The sequence below is a fragment of the Salvelinus sp. IW2-2015 genome, linkage group LG13, assembly GCF_002910315.2.
Source record: "Salvelinus sp. IW2-2015 linkage group LG13, ASM291031v2, whole genome shotgun sequence".
Classification (NCBI taxonomy): domain Eukaryota; kingdom Metazoa; phylum Chordata; class Actinopteri; order Salmoniformes; family Salmonidae; genus Salvelinus; species Salvelinus sp. IW2-2015.
Window position 1 is genome coordinate 44,058,169 of NC_036853.1, and position 19,436 is coordinate 44,077,604.

Below are 19,436 nucleotides of genomic sequence, written 5' to 3' on the forward strand. Positions count from 1 at the left end.
TGTTGAAGCAACTATGGCAGCGATTACAGTCTCGAGTCTTCTTGGGATATGACGCTACAAATTTGGCATACCTGTATTTGGGGAGTTTCTCACATTCTTCACAACAGATCCTCTCAAACTCTGTCAGATTGGATGGGGAGCGTCGCTGCACAGCTATTTCAGGTCTCCAAGTCCCTACCTCTGAAAACATTCCCACAACATGATGCTACCACCACCATACTTCATCGTAGGGATGGTGCCTGGTTTCCTCCAGACGTGACGCTTGGCATTCAGACCAAAGAGTTCAATCTTGGTTTCATCAGACCAGAGAATCTTGTTTCTCATGGTCTTAGTCCTTTAGGTGCCTCTTGGCAAACTCCAAGTGGGCTGTCATGCCTTTTACTGAGGAGTTGCTTCTGTCTGGCCACTCTACCATAATGGCCTGATTGGTGGAGTGCTGCAAAGATGGTTATCCTTCTGGAATGTTTTTCCATCTCCACAGAGGAACTCTGGAGCTCTGTCAGAGTGACCATCGGGTTCTTGGTCACCTCCCTGATCAAGGCCCTTCTCCCATGATTGCTCAGTTTGGCCGAGCGGCCAGCTCTAGGAAGAGTCTTGTGGTTGAAAAACTTCTTCCATTTAAGAATGATGAAGGCCACTGTGTTCTTGGGGACCTTCAATGCTGCAGAAATGTGTTGCTACCCTGCCCCTGTCTTGGACGTCTACGTACAATTCCTTTGACCTCATGGCTTGGTTTTTGCTCTGACATGCACTGTCAACTGTGGGACCTTATATAAACTGGTGTGTGCCTTTCCAAATCCTGTCCAATCAATTGAATTTACCACAGGTGGACTCCAAGTTCTAGAAACGTCTCAAGGATGATCAATAGAAACAGGACGCACCTGAGCTCAACTTCGAGTCTCATTGCAAAGGGTGTGAATACTTACACTACCGGTCAAAAGTTTTTCTTGATTTTTACTATTTTCTACATTGTAGAATGATAGTCAAGACATCAAAACTATGAAATAACACATATGAAATCATGTAGTAACCAAAAAAGTGTTAAACAAATCAAAATATATTTTATATCTGAGATTCTTCAAATAGCCACCATTTGCCTTGATGACAGCTTTGAACACTCTTGGCATTCTCTCAACCAGCTTCATGAGGTAGTCACCTGGAATGCATTTTTCTTAAGTTAATTTGTGGAATAACACTTTTTTGGTTACTACATGATTCCATATGTGTTATTTCCTAGTTTTGATGTCTTCACTATTATTCTACAATGTAGGAAATAGTCAAAATAAAGAAAAACCCTTGAATGAGTAGATGTTCTAAAACTTTTGACCGGTAGCATATATAAATAAGGTATTCTAAAAACCTGTTTTCACTTTGTCGTTATGTGGTATTGTGTGTAGATTGATGAGAGAAAAAAGTATTTAATACATTTTTTAATAAGGCTGTAACGTAACTAAATGTGGAAAACGTCAAGTGGCCTGAATGCTTTCTGAATGCACTGTACTTGAGTGTAGCTACGCTAACTAGCTAGCTCACTTTTGTATGAGTGTATTTACATGTGCACATATGAACCACGCTAATGATATGTATTTTAGAAGGTTACTTTTTAAGAAATGTGTATCTAGTGGTCGTATGCTAATTGCTAACTGCTAGCTAGCTTTGTGATAGGCGACGGCTAGTCTTCCATTTCGTCCAGGCTAGCTATTTTTAGCTTCTGTTATTGTTAGCTATCCATTGTTTTTTTTGTTATATTTAATATTCAGGCATAAAATGGATTTGAATGTATTTGAAAATGTGTGTTTGCTACTGGAATTAATGTGACAGATACTTTTCTACAAATAAATAATTTTGAATTATGGCTGTCAGAATTAATCTGTTAATTCAAGTTAGTTAGTGCTAAGCGATAAGTGCTTTTTGAAGTCGGCCCGGTTTCGGTTCGATTAAAAGAAAATAAACACGGTATTCACATTTTTTTTTTTTACATTAAATGCCCTATGCATTACGTGGGTTGAATGCTGCAACATCACATAATGTCACGTTCTGACCTTTATTTCCTTTGTTTTGTCTTTATTTAGTATGGTCAGGGCGTGAGTTGGGGTGGGCAGTCTATGTTTGTATTTCTATGTTTTCCTATTTCTGTGTTTGGCCTGATATGGTTCTCAATCAGAGGCAGGTGTTTTTGTGTTGTCTCTGATTGGGAACCATATTTAGGTAGCCTGTTTTGTGTTGGGTTTTGTGGGTGGTTGTCTTCAGTCTTCGTGTGTCTGCACCAGACAGAACTGTTTCGGTTTTTCACATTTGTTGTTTTTGTATTTTGAGTGTTCACTTTTATTAAACAAGATGAACAATTACCACGCTGCACATTGGTCCTCTCCTTCTTCCACCGACGAAAGCCGTTACACATAATAAAACTATTATTAACAGTCCCATGATGGTAGTGACTGCACATTACTGTCTGCTTATCAACCATCATTTATTCAGATGACTTTACTTTAATAAAAAATGTCAGTTGTGTATATTACATTTGTTTTAGGCCTGTTTGATGACGTTATTTCATTCCAAGTCATCATCTCATCTCTATAGAGATGCTTCCTATGCTGCCTGACAAAAATGTCCTATTTTAGTAGTTCTTTAAAGGAAATACTTTTATGACTGCTGAATACCAACTATCATTTTTAGATCAAGTCATTTCAGGTAGAGATACCTCACGAAGCAACTATTCTATCCCTCTCGATTGAGCTTCTTCTCTCTGTCTCAGACTGGACAAGTAGGGGCGCAATGGATTATGGTCATTGTAATTACTTGCTCACATTGTATATAGACTTATTTTTCTACTGTATTATTGACTGTATGTTTGTTTTACTCCATGTGTAACTCTGTGTTGTTGTATGTGTCAAACCGCTTTGCTTTATCTTGGCCAGGTCGCAATTGTAAATGAGAACTTGTTCTCAACTTGCCTACCTGGTTAAATAAAGATGAAATAAAATAAATAAATAAAATAATTACTTACCATGTTTTCTGGGCTAAACTATGTAGAATATTGGCCTTTTGGAAACTACAACTCCCTACTACATCGCACAGTTTGGGCTTGATCTGATTTATCTCTTGAGAAACTGCGCATTGCGGTCACTGAAAAAAAAACTAGCGAAATGGAATTAAAATAATAGAACCGACATCGGTCCATTAGTTGTTTAAAAAACAAAAAATAACCAACATTTCGGGTAATTGCTCAGCACTCAATTTTAGTGCACTCTTTTTTTTATCGTGATTAATCACATGGTCTGAAAGCATTTAAAAGACACTGAAAACATCCAAAATACATAATCTATAGAGCAAAAAACAATGATGCAATGGATTTTTTTTTGACATTGAGTCTAAAGAAAGTGTGCTTTATCAATTTACCAAAATTTGCAAACAGATACTTTACACAAAATCAAGACATATTCTTGTAATGCTTTTGATATAAAAAAATCTTAATTACAGCTCAATTCGAGCAAATTCTGAATTTGGAATTAACTCCATTAATTAACTCCAATACAGTACATTGGAAGAGAAACCCAGTGGGAGACCTGGGTGCTAATCCTGCCATTTACAAAGCACATACAGTATGTCAAATTTAGAATATCACATGTGAAATGTTGGGAAACAACCTCTGAGTCATGTGAAACTTCACAGGTGTCCAAAAATCATCTGTCTGATTGGTGACATTTTTCACATGTGATTTATTCAAACATATGTGTTCATACCTGTATCTGAAAACCGCATGCATTTTTTTCCTGCTGATTTTGTTGACGTTATTTTTGTAAGGCTTGGGCTACATCAACCTAACATGAGATGCATGCCATCATGCCATGGTGGAAACATTTAAGGTATATGACTAAAAGGCTACTGTTTGCACTTAAACATTAAACATATCTCTCAAAAGTAAATATTTGCAAAGATATCAGTAACAAATCAAAGCCCTAATTGTTTGACAGAATTGATCAACTGTGGTAAGAAGATAAAACATGAAAAATATGGATATGCTGTCTGATATTTGAATGCATGCGGGGGATTCCCAAATATTCAAACATCATGTTGTCACTGGGGATTGTGTTTTTAGGTTTACTGAGTGTAGGCAGACGCCTGATCCGACCTATTTGTCCCGCACCGAGTTTAAAATTAGCAGTGCCAGAATCAATCGAGTTTTCTAGCCTATTTGTGCCAGCTTCTACTGGTGGTACGTCATTATATGCGCGCACAGTTTATACTGCATATGCTTGGGGGCCCCGCGGTGCCATCGCGCTCACATTCAACAGGAGGCAAGTGGTGGATGCGGATGGAAACTTATACTTCGTATTTGCCATCTTCACCGAAGTAGAGGCATGCACTCAAAGCTAAAATTCTAAATGGGATGCGTTCAGGCGACTGCGGTGGAGTCGAAGCTGACAGGTCTTTTTATTCAAAGTTGAGATAATTTTTACTGGCGTATTGCGGAGAGGTGCGTTGCGCGCGGTGGTGCAGCTATCTAATCTTCTCTAAATATCTACTCTTCTCTAAAGATTTCAAGGACACAGCCTGAAAAAACTACTTATTCCACAGTAGGAAGTGACAATTGAAGTCACAATGGCAGCCGTGGCACTCAATGGATCGAACATAACAACGGGGAACTTTACGAATCAGTTTGTTCAGCCGCCTTGGCAAGTTGCCCTGTGGTCGGTCGCCTACAGCTCCGTTTTGGCGGTGGCTGTGTTCGGAAACCTCATTGTCATATGGATAATTCTCGCCCACAAACGAATGCGGACAGTCACCAACTATTTCCTTTTGAACTTGGCATTTTCGGACGCATCCATGGCCGCCTTCAACACATTAATTAATTTCATATATGCTGCCCACGGAGACTGGTACTTCGGAGAGGCTTATTGCAGGTTTCACAACTTTTTCCCCGTCACCTCCGTGTTCGCAAGCATCTATTCGATGACTGCAATTGCCGTTGATAGGTAGGCAACTGATGCTGATCATGCCTACTTTTTAAATCAATAATGGTATTTATGTATTATGATTAATTATGAATTATTATGATGGTGATCTATACACTTTATTATTCAGCACTTCTCATGATTCTTTACAAGCATTTTCCACCAGTAAAAAAAACATAGGATTCACTCTTCATGGTGATGCTGATGAGGTTGTAGGGGACTGGTATTCTCCCCCCACCCTCCCTCCCCCATCTCCCTCAAGTAGTTATTGAATGGAGATCACACACCATGGCTGCATTTTGTCCAGTTTAAGGAAATGTATGTTTCTTTGTTCATTCTATCTAGGCAGTAGGTTGTGTGTGTGTGTGTGTGTGTGTGTGTGTGTGTGTGTGTGTGTGTGTGTGTGTGTGTGTGTGTGTGTGTGTGTGTGTGTGTGTGTGTGTGTGCACACCTGCATGTGTAGGATGACAAGTGTGTTGTGTGAGATACAGTGTGTGTGTGTGTGTGTGTGTGTGTGCATGCCTGTGTGTGTGTGTGTATGCCTGTGTGTGTGTGTGTGTAGGGTATATATTGTGTGTGAGCGTGTGTCTGTGCATGCATGCATGAATGTTAATTTGTGTGTGTGCATGCCTACGTGTGTCTATGCTGGGGAGGGCAGTCTATTGCATGTGTAATCATGAGTTTGCGTGTGTCCAATGATGCGTGCCTGTGTGTCTGTGTATGTGGATGCCTGCGTACATGCATGTGTGTACATTTATGCCTTTGAAAAGTGAAAAAATGAAAAGATAAAAAAAGATTAGTAACCGTGAAATTAGCAATGCTTTTCATCTTCTTGATGGAGGTCAGGGGAGGTGAAACATATTCTTAACTTACCTTGGCAGTCATATCAAGAGACATGGAATATCCAGACTACTGCCACCTATCCAGACCATCAGAGCACAGCTGTATTACAGGTTCTATGTTGGAAATGTCCTTGTGATTCACACTGTAAATCTAGACGGAGCCGGTGTCAGGTTTCTGTAGCGTGTTCTGGCATATCAGTAACTGCAGGTTTGTCTGCTACACTATAGCCATCGTGCATCTGGTATTGCCGTCAGTCATCAGCCATTGGGGGAATGCTTCCTTTGAAATCACTGAAAGCTGCTATACTGTCCATGTTGTGCTCGCGTTGCGTCACGTCCAATGGCAGCGTCCAAGCTCAAGAATCTCTGAGGTTCAGTTCTCGATGGCTGACACACGTGTTAATTCTATCTTGTGAATCATCATTAGAAATAAAGTTGATTTTGGTTGCATATGGCCTCCACTAGACACCATTGGTTATTTTACTAAGATTTATGAAGCCAAGAAGATACTGTCGAGAAGAAACTCTAGCTAGCTACATAGATTACTTTTCACATTGTATACAAAAGCAACTTGTGTAATTAGAGGATCATTTAGTACAACCACTAGCAACAATTTAATGAGTACTTGTGAGAAACTGGACTAAAGCTATTGCATATAACTTATGCATAATCAATGAATATGGTACGATAAGGAAAAATGGAATAAGGACGCTCTTCCCCTCTTCCCCTCTGCTCCTCTGCTCTCAAAACAACACGCTCTGTGTAGCAGGTAGAACGTCACATTGACACAACACTGATGGCCTGCTTGCATGTGGGGTGGCAGAGTACTGTGTGTGTGTGTGTGTGTGTGTGTGTGTGTGTGTGTGTGTGTGTGTGTGTGTGTGTGTGTGTGTGTGTGTGTGTGTGATGTGCATGCCTGCGGTGCACGGGCGATCATATGCTTGCAATCTGTGTAGGGTGTGGCAGTTTAGCGTGTGTTTGTGTGTGTAGGTATGACAAATAGAAATACAGAAACGCCAGTACCACTCTTCACTGGGTTTACTTACACTCGAGGAAAATAAAACCTACATTTGGACAACACCCCTAATTACAGTCGTTTGACAAATTGGCACAAGCCCGCACTATTATTGGACATTTTCAGACACTAATATCTTATTTATGGCGTCTTCAGGGGGTGGTCACTGGGAAGCTCACACATCCATTCCGGTGATGGAGGTGCCTCTGAGGGTTGTGTTAGTGTGCATCCACTTCACATCAGTTGACCGTTCAGAGAAACGCTACCCATTAGATAAATGTGTAGTTAAATATTGATAGTATGCTTGGATCTGCGCTGCCTTGCCAACTCCTATGGTCATTATTATGCCTTGTCATGCCAATACATGGCTTGATTATGATCATAGGAGCTGGCTATAAGCACAAACGAATCTGGTGTTAACTATGAAGTGCATTGATATACTGTGTATGCACTGTATACATAGAGAGTCATCTCGGCTCTCTTATTTCTATAAGAAATTGATTGGTTGATTGGTTGCAGTGAATTTAAATGATTCACTAATTTGACAGCAGATTGATTGGAATTGGCATTTTAACTGAATAGTATTCATCAACGGGTGTCAGTCAAACACTATGAGTTGCTGTCCTACTGTTGACACCATTCTCCGATAGTCTGCTAAAGAGATGAGACAGACAAGACAGGACTTGTTGTTTTGACCTCAAAGTGAATTGTTTCCCGACACCACAGGCCTGAAGGGTTTGTTATACCCTAGTCAAAGCCAGATGCCAGACTTGGTTGTAAAATAACACACACACGCATAGACACACACAAGAAACACACAACACACACACACACTACCACAACACACACACACACACACACACACACACACACACACACACACACACACACACACACACACACACACACACACACACACAACACACACACACACACACACACACCAACGCACCTTCCATAAAAGGCATGCATGTACACACACACACCCTTGCATCAAACACAAGTGGCTTGGCACACACAAAACACAGACACACACACATCCCCCAATGACTCTCTTGTCACTTAATGAGATTATCATTTCAAATGGGACTCTGGCTGATTTGATATTGATCAATATCCCCATGTTACATTATATACTGTAGAGCTATGGTGTGATAATGGAGGAGAAGTAGTGAGTGTGAGCCACTGGTATCTCCTGCAGGGCTGCGACAACACAAAAGGAGCACCCTTTAGGCTCTGCTCTCCATGACCTTCCTGCAGCCGAGGCAGACAATTCCATATTTTTAGGTGTCCCTTCAATTTGATCACCCCATGCCAGAGATGAAGAGAACAAGAGGACCAGAGAACATAGATTTGACCCAGATTGAAAGACATAACCTCCAGTCCTACTTGTTGCATGGCTGAACTGATGTGCAGCGCAATTCAGACAGTCTGTCGCATTGGAAATGGCACAGGGTTGCAATGTGGTGGCCAACCGTAAATGTGCCCCCCTTCTATTAAGGGCAGAATGTGCCCCCATTCCACCCCTCCATCCCTATTTCATGTGGAAGTAAAACGAATTTCCTGTGTGAACAGCACTTCAGATAAGACTCCTACACACACCTATTAAAATAAAAACGGCAAGACATCTTCCCACACACACTCACGTTTAGCGGGAAGAGTGTGACGAGGTGCCAGTCTGTCAGCGAGTGTATTCTTTGAGATGGGACTGATTAGATTTACCATTGTTGGTAGTTGACACTCTTCAAGCAAGTCCCTCACTTCATTATTTTTCGTTATTCTTAGACGGTCATGTTAGGCACAGCAGCCCATAACTGATGTTACCGGCTGAGACTATGCAAGTTACAAAATCATTAAAGTTCCAATGCAGACGTTTTTATCTCAATATCAAACAATTTCTGCATAAAAATTAAGTACCTTACTGTGATTGTTTTCAATTAAAATAGTCAAAAAGAAACAAGAATAGCTTCTTAGGAAAAAGCAATTTCTCAAGTACGTTAGCTGGCAGAGAGGTGGTGTCACCAGGCAGGATAAAACTCCATCCCACCAAAACAGGCTGAGTTTAGGCGATCTTTTCAAACAGCTCTTACACTTAAAGGTCATTATCATAATTTTCACAATTTCACAGTATCATTCCAACCTCATAGTGTGGAAATATATATAGAACACAGATAAATCCAGTTTTTGACTGCACTGGGCCAACTTCTTTGGGAGTGGGGGGCAGTATTGAGTAGCTTGGATAAAAAGGTGCCCAGAGTAAACTTTCTGCTACTCAGTCCTAAAAGCTAGAATATGCATATGATTAGTAGATTTGGATAGAAAACACTATGAAGTTTCTAAAACTGTTTGAATGATGTCTGTGAGTATAACAGAACTCATATGGCAGGCAAAAACCTGAGAAAAAATCCAACCAGGAAGTGAGAAATCTGAGGTTTGTAGTTGTTCAAGTCATTGCCTATAAAATATACAGTGTCTATGGGGTCATATTGCACTTCCTAAGGCTTCCACTAGATGTCAACAGTCTTTAGAACCTTGTTTGATGTTTCTACTGTGAAGGATGAGGGAATGAGAGCTGATTGAATCAGGGGTCTGGCATTAGCTGATCACGCGTGCTCACGTGAGAGTTAGCTGCATTCCATCGCATTTCTACAGACAAAGGAATTCTCCGGTTGAAACATTATTGAAGATTTATGATAAAAACATCCTAAAGATTGATTCTATACTTCGTTTGACATGTTTCTACGAACTGTAATATGACTTTTCGTCTGAACCTTCGCCTGGACTTGCCCGCGCCTCGTGAGTTTGGATTGTGTACTAAACGCGCAAACAAAAAGAAGGTATTTGGACATAAATTTTGGACTTTATCGAACAAATCAAACATTTATTGTGGAACTGGGATTCCTGGGAGTGCATTCTGATGAAGATCATCAAAGGTAAGTGAATATTTATAATGCTATTTCTGACTTCTGTTGACTCCACAACATGGCGGATATCTGTATGGCTTGTTTTGTTGTCTGAGCGCTGTACTCAGATTATTGCATGGTGTGCTTTTTGTAAAAATCTGACACAGCGGTTGCATTAAGGAGAAGTGGATCTAAAATTCCATGCACAACACTCTTTTAGCAATGTTTATTATGAGTATTTCTGTAAATTGATGTGGCTCTCTGTAAAATCACCAGCTGTTTTGGAACTATAGAACATAACGCGCCAATGTAAACTGAGATTTTTGGATATAAATATGAACTTTATCGAACAAAACATACCTGAATTGTGTAACATGAAGTCCAATGAGTGTCATCTGATGAAGATCATCAAAAGGTTAGTGATTCATTTTATCTCTATTTCTGCTTTTTGTGACTCCTATCTTTGGCTGGAAAAATGGCTGTGTTTTTCTGTGACTAGGTACTGACCTAACATAATCGTTTGGTGTGCTTTTGTCGTAAAGCCTTTGTGAAATCAGACACTGTGGCTGGATTTACAACAAGTTTATCTTTAAAATGGTGTAAAATACTTGTATGTTTGAGGAAATGTAATTATGGGATTTCTGTTGTTTTGAATTTGGCGCCCTGCAATTTCACTGGCTGTTGTTGAGGTGGGACGCTAGCGTCCCAAATATCCCAGAGAGGTTTAATGAATGAAATGCTCAAATTCTTTCATTGCCAATTTTGTGATGCAAAGGGAGAGTAAGACATTTTGGAAGACTGATGTGTAGGCTACTGCAGGATTTTCACCCTCTACCCTTTTCATGCATTACTTCCACCCTTTATTCCTTTTATTGCCTAAAGAAATTACGAAATGCTTCATTGCAAGTATCAATTTTGGTCTTGGCGGCCCTTGGGTATTGCTTTCGCCTAAGAAAAGACCTCAGGAAAACACCATAATGAGATGTCTGTGATGAAATACAATGAAGCCCTGAAAGAGCAGACCCCTGCGTAGTTCGGCTCTTTTAATCAACCAGTAGCACTGTACGTACACACGCACACGCACACGCACACGCACACGCACACGCACACACACACACACACACACACACACACCTGGACTACTACTGAAGTTAAATTGACAAATTCTGAATTCCTCTCATCTCAATACCAGGGCCCAAGTGCCACTCAGACTAAATGCCAAGTGATTACAGACGAGTTAAGGGACTGCACGGACTGCTCTCTAGCGACGGCCCTTTGGGGGATTTCGGACTGTCATTGAGGTGGCAGCCAGGGCTCTGAAAGTTATCAGAAACAGAGTCCTGAAGGGAACTTGTCTGTTAGCGAGGCGCTTCATTCAAGGATAGGAGATGATAATTAGCATTAGCATCAACGAGCCGTGGCTCTCAGTAATGGACAGTCATAAAGCGAGGCAAATCAGAGGACACAGCAGCATAATAAAGTGTGTCCCCAGGCTTACAGTGTGTTTAGAGTAATCTCCCACTAATTTGGACGATCCATTGTTTCAACTTTGTCCGTGGCTTTGTTCTAAAGCATCTGGTTGGATATGAATGAATCCATGTTACAATAGAGACCGCCAGACCTCAAGTGGAACATCTTTGTGTTTTGGAAACACAGAAGACCAAGACAGGAGCAAGGTTGCAGTCAATTCCTTCTCAATTCAGTACAGGAATTGAATTAAATCATTCAAATTGCATGTCAAACATGTTATATAACCTTCACACATTCATTTATGTAATTTGCCACTACAAAAACTAAATTAATGAATTGGACTTCCAATTAATTCCCTGACTCCTAAATTAAATTAATGAGCGGACTTCCTCTGATTCAGAGGGGCTGGGTTAAATGCGAAGACACATTTCAATTGAATGCACTCAGTTGTACAACTGACTAGGTATCCCCTTTCCCTTTCCTTATGTTTGACCTTCAACCCCATTTCGACATCTTGATCCCTGCAGGTACATGGCCATCATCCACCCTCTGAAGCCACGGCTGTCGGCCACAGCCACCAAGGTGGTGATCTTGTGTATCTGGGCGCTGGCTGTGGTGCTGGCCTTCCCCCTCTGCTTCTACTCCACCATCCGCATCCTGCCCCGCCGGACCATCTGCTATGTGGCCTGGCCCCGCAAGGAGGACGACCCCTTCATGTGAGTAACGGCACCTTTAGCCCAGTAGCCTCCTTTGTAGACTAGCCTCCTTCAAGCCTAATACAAAATATACAGTATATACAGTTGAAGTCGGAAGTTTACATACACCTTAGCCAAATACATTTAAAATCAGTTTTTCACAATTCCTGACATTTAAGTCCTAGTAAGAATTCCCTGTCTTAGGTCAGTTAGGATCACCACTTTATTTTAAGAATGTGAAATGTCAGAATAATAGTAGAGAGAATGATTTATTTTTCAGCTTTTATTTCTTTCATCACATTCCCAGTGGGTCAGAAGTTTACATACACTCAATTAGTATTTGGTAGCATTGCCTTTAAATTGTTTGACTTGGGTCAAAACGTTTCGGGGAGCCTTCCACAAGCTTCCCACAATAAGTTGGGTGCATTTTGTCCCATTCCTCCTGACAGGCTGGTGTAATTGAGTCAGGTTTGTAGGCTGCATGCTCACACACACTTTTTCAGTTCTGCCCACACATTTTCCATAGAATTTAGGTCAGGGCTTTGTGATGGCCACTCCAATACCTTGACTTTGTTGTCCTTAAGCCATTTCCCCACAACTTTGGAAGTATGCTTGGGGTCATTGTCCATTTGGAGACCCATTTGCGGCCAAGCTTTAACTTCCTGACTGATGTCTTAGAATGTTGTTTCAATATATCCACATAATTTTCAATCCTCATGATGCCATCATTTTTGTGAAGTGCACCAGTCCCTCCTGCAGCAAAGCAACCCCCAAACACAATGCTGCCACGCCCATTCTTCAAGGTTGGGATGGTGTTCTTTGGCTTGCAAGCCTCCCCTCTTATTCCTCCAAACGTAAACGATGGTCATTATGGCCAAACAGTTCTATTTTTGTTTCATCAGACCAGAGGACATTTCTCCAAAAGTACGATCTTTGTCCCATGTGCAGTTGCAAACCGTAGTCTGGATTTTTTTATGGCTGTTTTGAAGCAGTGGCTTCTTCCTTGCTGAGCGGCCTCTCAGGTTATGTCGATATAGGACTCGTTTTACTGTGGATATAAATTACTTTTGTACCTGTTTCCTCCAGCATCTTCACAAGGTCCTTTGCTGTTGTTCTGGGATTGGATTTGCACTTTTCACACCAAAGTATGTTCATCTCTAGGAGACAGAACGCGTCTTCCTTCCTGAGCGGTATGACGGCTGCGTGGTCCCATAGTGTTTATACTTGCGTACTATTGTGTGTACAGATGAACGTGGTACCTTCAGGCGTTTGGAAATTGCTACCAAGGATGAACCAGACTTGTGGAGGTCTACAATTTTTTTTCTGAGGTCTTGGCTGATTTCTTTTGATTTTCCCATGATGTCAAGCGAATATGCACTGAGTTTGAAGGTAGGCCTTGAAATACATCCACAGGTACACCTCCAATTGACTTAAATTATGTCAATTAGCCCATCGGAAGTTTCTAAAGCCATGACATCATTTTCTGGAATTTTCCAAGCAGTTTAAAGGCACAGTCAACTTAGTGTATGTACATTTCTGACCCACTGGAATTGTGATGCAGTGAATTATAAGTGAAATAATCTGTCTGTAAACAATTGTTGGAAAAATTACTTGTGTCATGCACAAAGTAGATGTCTAACCGACTTGCCAAAACTATAGTTTGTTAACAAGAATTTTATGGAGTGGTTGAAAAATGACTTTTAATGACTCCAACCTAAGTGTATGTAAACTTCCGACTTCAACTGTATCTTTAAAGTTTATTTGTTTATTGGATAGAGAGAGATAGAGGTGAAAGGTAGGAGAGAGAGTGCTGAAAAAGCAGTAGGTCAGATTTGAACTCATGTTGGCCGCGGTACATCGTACCAGGCCACCTCATTCTAGACGTCTATACGACTACTTCATATGAGACACGTTTAACACCCGTTTAACACCAGTTTTACATGGTTACACTTTATGGTAGCTTATGCATTATGGGATGCATGAATTGAGGAGCCAACTGAAGTGAGGAGGATATTCAACAACTCTTGGAGGACAGTGGAAGTTGATAGAAAAGCGTATTTATTGTTATTTCAGCCCGTGGCCTTCTTCAGGGATGCATATGGCAGCATTATGATGCATTATGGCAGCCATATTGTGCCGGAGCGCTCATCACACATTGGCTGTGACAATGGAAAGATGTGACTGTACCAGTTGAGATAGAGATGATTAGCTTGCCCTCTCTAGGCTAGCTTAGCATAGCCCTTCTTTTCAATCGTCTCTCTACCAGTCAATGTGTTATCTCACCTCATTCCTTTTGTTGTGTTACAGTATAAACGCGTCATCCTATTAGCACCTACAGTTGGCTTTTCTCTCTTCCCTTTGCTTTTGTCCTCTCTGGAAGTGCACACTGGTACTCTCTCTCTCTTTCTCTATCGCTCTCCTCTCTCTCTCTCTCTCTCCTCTCTCTCTCTCCTCTCTCTCCCTAACTCTCTCTCTCTCTCTCTCCACTCTCTTTCTCTTTCTCTCTCTCTCTCCTCTCTCTCCCTAACTCTCCCTCTCTCTCTCCTCTCTCTGAGATTTGAACTGCTCTTTTTATCATGTCTAGTTTACCTAACCCTTATTTTCCTCCCTCCTCTCATCCCTTACTTCTCTGCCCGCATATCCTCTTTAAAAATGGGCCAGAGCCATTTTGCTCATTGTTGTTTCTAATCAATCATCTTTGTTTACATTCTGGTTTTCTTCTTCTCCCTGTCGTGCCCAGGTTTCATATCATTGTGATGCTACTGGTTTACCTACTGCCCCTAATGGTAATGGGCATCACCTACACCATCGTCGGGGTGACGCTGTGGGGGGGAGAGATCCCGGGGGATTCATCTGACAACTACCACGGCCAGCTCCGGGCCAAGAGGAAGGTAAATCCAGAGCAGACCCTGGATAATAACCCACAACACAACAAACACAATGTATTTACGATGCTCTGTCAGTACCACTGACCCAGAAAAGGCATCTCTGGTTCTGGGGTGACAGCGCTTCAGGTCTCATGAACTTTAAGGCAGTAGCAATGCTATATACGCCATCCACTAGGATTTTCACAGACAGAGAGATTAATTATTGTGTAATGAGTTTTTGACTGTATCTTCAAAGTGCCCAAAAATCACTCAAGTGAGTTGGCAAAGGGTTAGTGTACTACGGCGACATACAATACATCAAAACACACATACTACACACATACTGTACTATGGGGACAAACTCAGAGTGTGTTTATAACACGATAATGGAGGATTTACTGTGTCTTTATGTGTTTCGACATTCACAATAACTATTACGTTACAGTCTGGGTCACCTAATCCGGCACATTGGTCAATCTCCGCAGAGGAAAACCTAGCAACACAACCTAATCGCTGCAACACAGCACAGACCTTTAAGTCTATGAAAAACGAATTTGAGACGTTAGTTTTTTCTGACTCGTGGTCGCCGTTCCTCCGTCGACCTTGTTTTTTTGACGTAGTTGCTTTTTGACATGCAGCGCTAGCTTTGAATGCTAATGGACTCCCGAGGCACTGTGAGCTTGGCCCGCCATCTCGTACTGATGTCAAAAGTCAACACTTGGATATACTCTCCGGACTGTCTACTCTGTGAGTCACAGGCATACTCAGACAGTCAGAACAGTTGACTTGTCAGTGTTGTTTTCTGGTTTTGAGAATAAAATGTGCTTCCTAAGAAAGTAGTTGTGTTAAACAGAAACCGGAAAAATTTATTGGAAACTGTCCCAGATTGTTGGTACACACTCCAATAAACAGATTACATTTTCTTTGGGATTTTGACCCATTTTCTCTCTAGAAATTTGTGCCAATGCGATTCAGTATCGACCACAGTGGGTGGATCAGGCCCTGTCCATCCTGGCACTAAGACTAAGAGGCTCCTTAAAGGGGGAATCTGGGATTCAAACAACAGCAAAGCTGTCACCCTACCACTTTTTTGCTAAACGGCTAAGGTATGGGGCTGGATAAATGTAACCACTCTCAAATTCATGGATGAAGATATGGATGCAAGAACTGGCCATCCATTTGAGTTAAAACATGTTTGTACTAATTCCAGATTGCCCCTTTAAACTGGGAGCCCTGCTGGGTAAATGGCCTTAGGCCGACAGGAAATATGGGAGATGCACCTCCACTGGGAATTAATATGAGTGATAAGGATTGGACTGGAGGCACTAGAGTGTCCACACTCTACAGACCACAGAGACAAGAGAGATGGAGTGTGAAGTTGGCTAAAACACGAACGGACTGGAGCACCATGCTAGGCTATTGTATGTGAAGAGACCTTTCTATGTATCAGAACAATACCTCTGGATAAACCATAGAGTTTCAACAGTGAGAAGGTCACCTCCACCCCCAGGCCCATATTCATAAAGCATCTCGGAGTTGGAGTGCTGATCTAGTATAAGTTTTGCCTGTAAGATCACAATGAACTACATGGTAACTTTACATGAAGTAAAGTAGTTGGGCTTGATTTAGCTCTTTAAAAGTATTTTTGTGGTAGTGGAAGAAGTTTTACTTTACTATTTAAAGCAAAGCAGTTACTGTACATATAGTCAAAGTTAAATGTAGAAAAATAATTGGTCTGATTACTTTGATATACTACTATATATCAATCGTATTACTTTGGACTGTGCGGCAGTTAGATCACACATTTAATCAGAAATAACTATACTAGGACTACTACACTTGTATACACTCTGCTACTAGAACACGACAGTATATGTAAACTGTAATAATAGAACACAGAAGACAATGAGGCATTGCTTAAGTTTTATACAAATAAACCCCCCAAAAATCACTATGTATTTGGATGACAGTCCTCTCTGGACTGGAGGGAGATCAGTTGGAAGAGGGACCCACTGGCCAGAAAAGGGGAACCCCTTCCCTCTGAGCAGCTTTAAACCCAAGGGGGACACACATGTTAACTGAGCATAGCATACATAGGGCCCTATAAATCTATTTTATTTTTTGCCTGATTCGTCTTGTTTCTTCCCATATTCCGTCTTCTCCAATTAGTTTTTTCAGGTTTAATTTCCCCCCCATTTTTTTGTAAGTTTTTGCTCTCAAAACCACACTTTGTAAAGAGAAAAACAACACAATTGGATGTTCTAAGTCCACAACAATGCGTAAACCACATCAAGGGCTGCTTTTGAGGTCTGGAAAAAATATACATTTAGATTTTGGGTGTGTTTTGCAAGAGTTTGCTAAACAAATGGCCATTAGATTGATATCATTCTACCAGGTACAGTATGCATAGGCCACCTCGTAGTTAACATTTCATTGAAAAGGTTTTTCATTTCCACCAGAAGTAGTTTATCATTAGCATCATCACTATTGGCTACACAAAGTGTAGTCACACACACACACACACACACACACACACACACACACACACAACACACACATCACACTAGCAACACACACACACACACACACACACACACACACACACACACACAAGGGACATTCCTGTGCCGTTTCAGAAAGTTGCAGGAAAATACAAATCACTGATGCTGACTGACTGAACCGAACTCTCCTTCATATTAAAATGTCTATGTTGACCCGTGTAAAAACTGAAAGAAGTTTTCACACGCAATAAAAAACAATGGATTTTTTCCCCCCCTTTAGCCTAAGTATCAGATTCTAGTGTGTTGTTATCCATAAATTGACAGTTGATATTCGTGAAAGGAAAAGTGTTTTATTATGCCTAAATAGATGTTGGAAAAATATATATCTGCAGGTTTATAGAACAAAACAGCTGCAGATTAGCAGCAGCATGCGGATGTGTGTGTGTGACTGTGTGTCTTGTCCTCCAAACTTGGAGGGCAAGCTGGCAGACAAGTTTGCTGTCACTCAGTCCGCATGCAGATCAGCGTTTCTTCTTCTTTCCCTACTCTCACTTCGCTTGTTAGATACAATTCACATTGGTAGCTGCTAGCAAATGTCCTCGCCTATTGATTTATCATAGTAGCAGGCTGACAGGCCGCAGTAATTTAAATGATTAGACCGACACATGCGATCAGAAGTGATTAGGTGAAATATGAAGCGAGTGAACGGAAATGGCTTCCATCTATCCAATCAGGGTAGCAGGATCAATGTACAAACCACTCTTCTCTTTAAAGACAGGAAAACTAGCCAGTTGAGTAGCATGGTGTACGATTCTGAGAAGGAAGACGACGCGCTCTTGGCTTGGCTGCCTCCTTGTAGCTTATTTCTTGGTGTTCACAATTCTTCATCATCATTACACTATTGTTCTAAATTCAATCACTCTCTTCACCCTCCTCATGGTTTTTGCCTTCGCTGTCCCATGGGCTCCTCTGTGTGTGTGAGTATTAATAGCAACGGCTCTGTTTGGGACCTCAGTGAAGAGACATGAGAGAGCTGTTAGCTGACGTTAGCTAGCTACTTTACATCACTTTAAACTCCGACAAACTGCTGTAACTTTTGATTGTTAGCAGATATTTTTGTTCCGATTTGAATAGTAGAGAAGTAGTGTAAGATTTCATATGTTCTAACTTTTTGTCGAACTTGTTGGGAAAGTGGGTGTCACGTAAACGTCTCTCAGACCAAAGATGTTAAATTGAGGTGAAGGAATGGTTCTCTCATCTTTCAAGTAAAAAACAAACATGGCGGCGCGCACAAACTACCCATCGTCGGATAACTTTAGATTACTACAAAGTGTTTTACTCAATTATTTCGATCAATGGTGAGCTCACCCGTGACGTGATGAATTATAAATAGTAATTCCTATTGCCTAATTCATATTGTGGTTTCTGTCAGCCGAGAGTTATCTAAATATGACTGCTGGTGTTATGTTAATCTTTTCTCAGTTAGCGCTAGAACAAATGTAGCCTACATTTTGCGGTTTGGAGGAGTGTGTAAGGCTGTCTCTACTTCTCTGAATGTCTGAACATTACATCCCAAAATAAACTGGTCACATTCAGGACATAACTTTGTAAGGACTGTGTTCGTGCAAAATGTTTCTGTGAAAAAACAGTGTGGCCAGCTCAAACTCTGACTGTTGCATCAATCGAAACTGGACTTCTAAAGAAGCATTCTAATCACACCGGTTTGAGCGTACGCTGCAGGGACCACTGTAGAATGATCACACCTGTTTGTTGGTACGTGTGAAAAGGTTAAAAAGTATAAAATATATTTTGTTTATTTAAAAAAGTATAAGATCAGCACTCCTACTCTGAAACGCTGTATAAATACGGGCCCAGGTGAATGGGGTTCAGATAAGGTTAGGTGCTCAGAGACAGTCTGAATAGGGCGTTAGTGGCCTCAGGTACTGTTCTGCTCTGTCAGGCCACACTGAGCCTAGCTTAGCGCCAGCACTGTTTTCCTATAACTTTCTTATTTTCCTGTTTTCCAAAATGAAATCAAAATTTGCTTGAGGAGTAGAGAGCACTGTATTGTCATAATCTGGATCCATTTGATGCGTACAGACTGTATTATCTTTACAAGCTTAAGGTACTGTTAGGCGAATGCCTGAATCATGAAAAATTGTGGGTGCACCCATGGTGGTGATCAATA

General features: G+C 41.1%; 1 protein-coding gene across 1 annotated transcript in view; it reads left to right on the forward strand.

Moving 5' to 3' along the window:
* The first annotated feature begins 4,292 nt into the window (after window positions 1-4,292).
* Window positions 4,293-19,436, forward strand: part of tacr3a (tachykinin receptor 3a) — a 34,551-nt gene continuing 19,407 nt past the window's right edge. Inside the window, exons 1-3 of the mRNA XM_024147390.2 lie at window positions 4,293-4,976; window positions 11,713-11,901; window positions 14,621-14,771. Of these exons, the coding sequence (XP_024003158.1) occupies window positions 4,603-4,976; window positions 11,713-11,901; window positions 14,621-14,771 (714 nt within the window). The 5' untranslated portion in view covers window positions 4,293-4,602. The remainder of the gene's footprint in view (window positions 4,977-11,712; window positions 11,902-14,620; window positions 14,772-19,436) is intronic.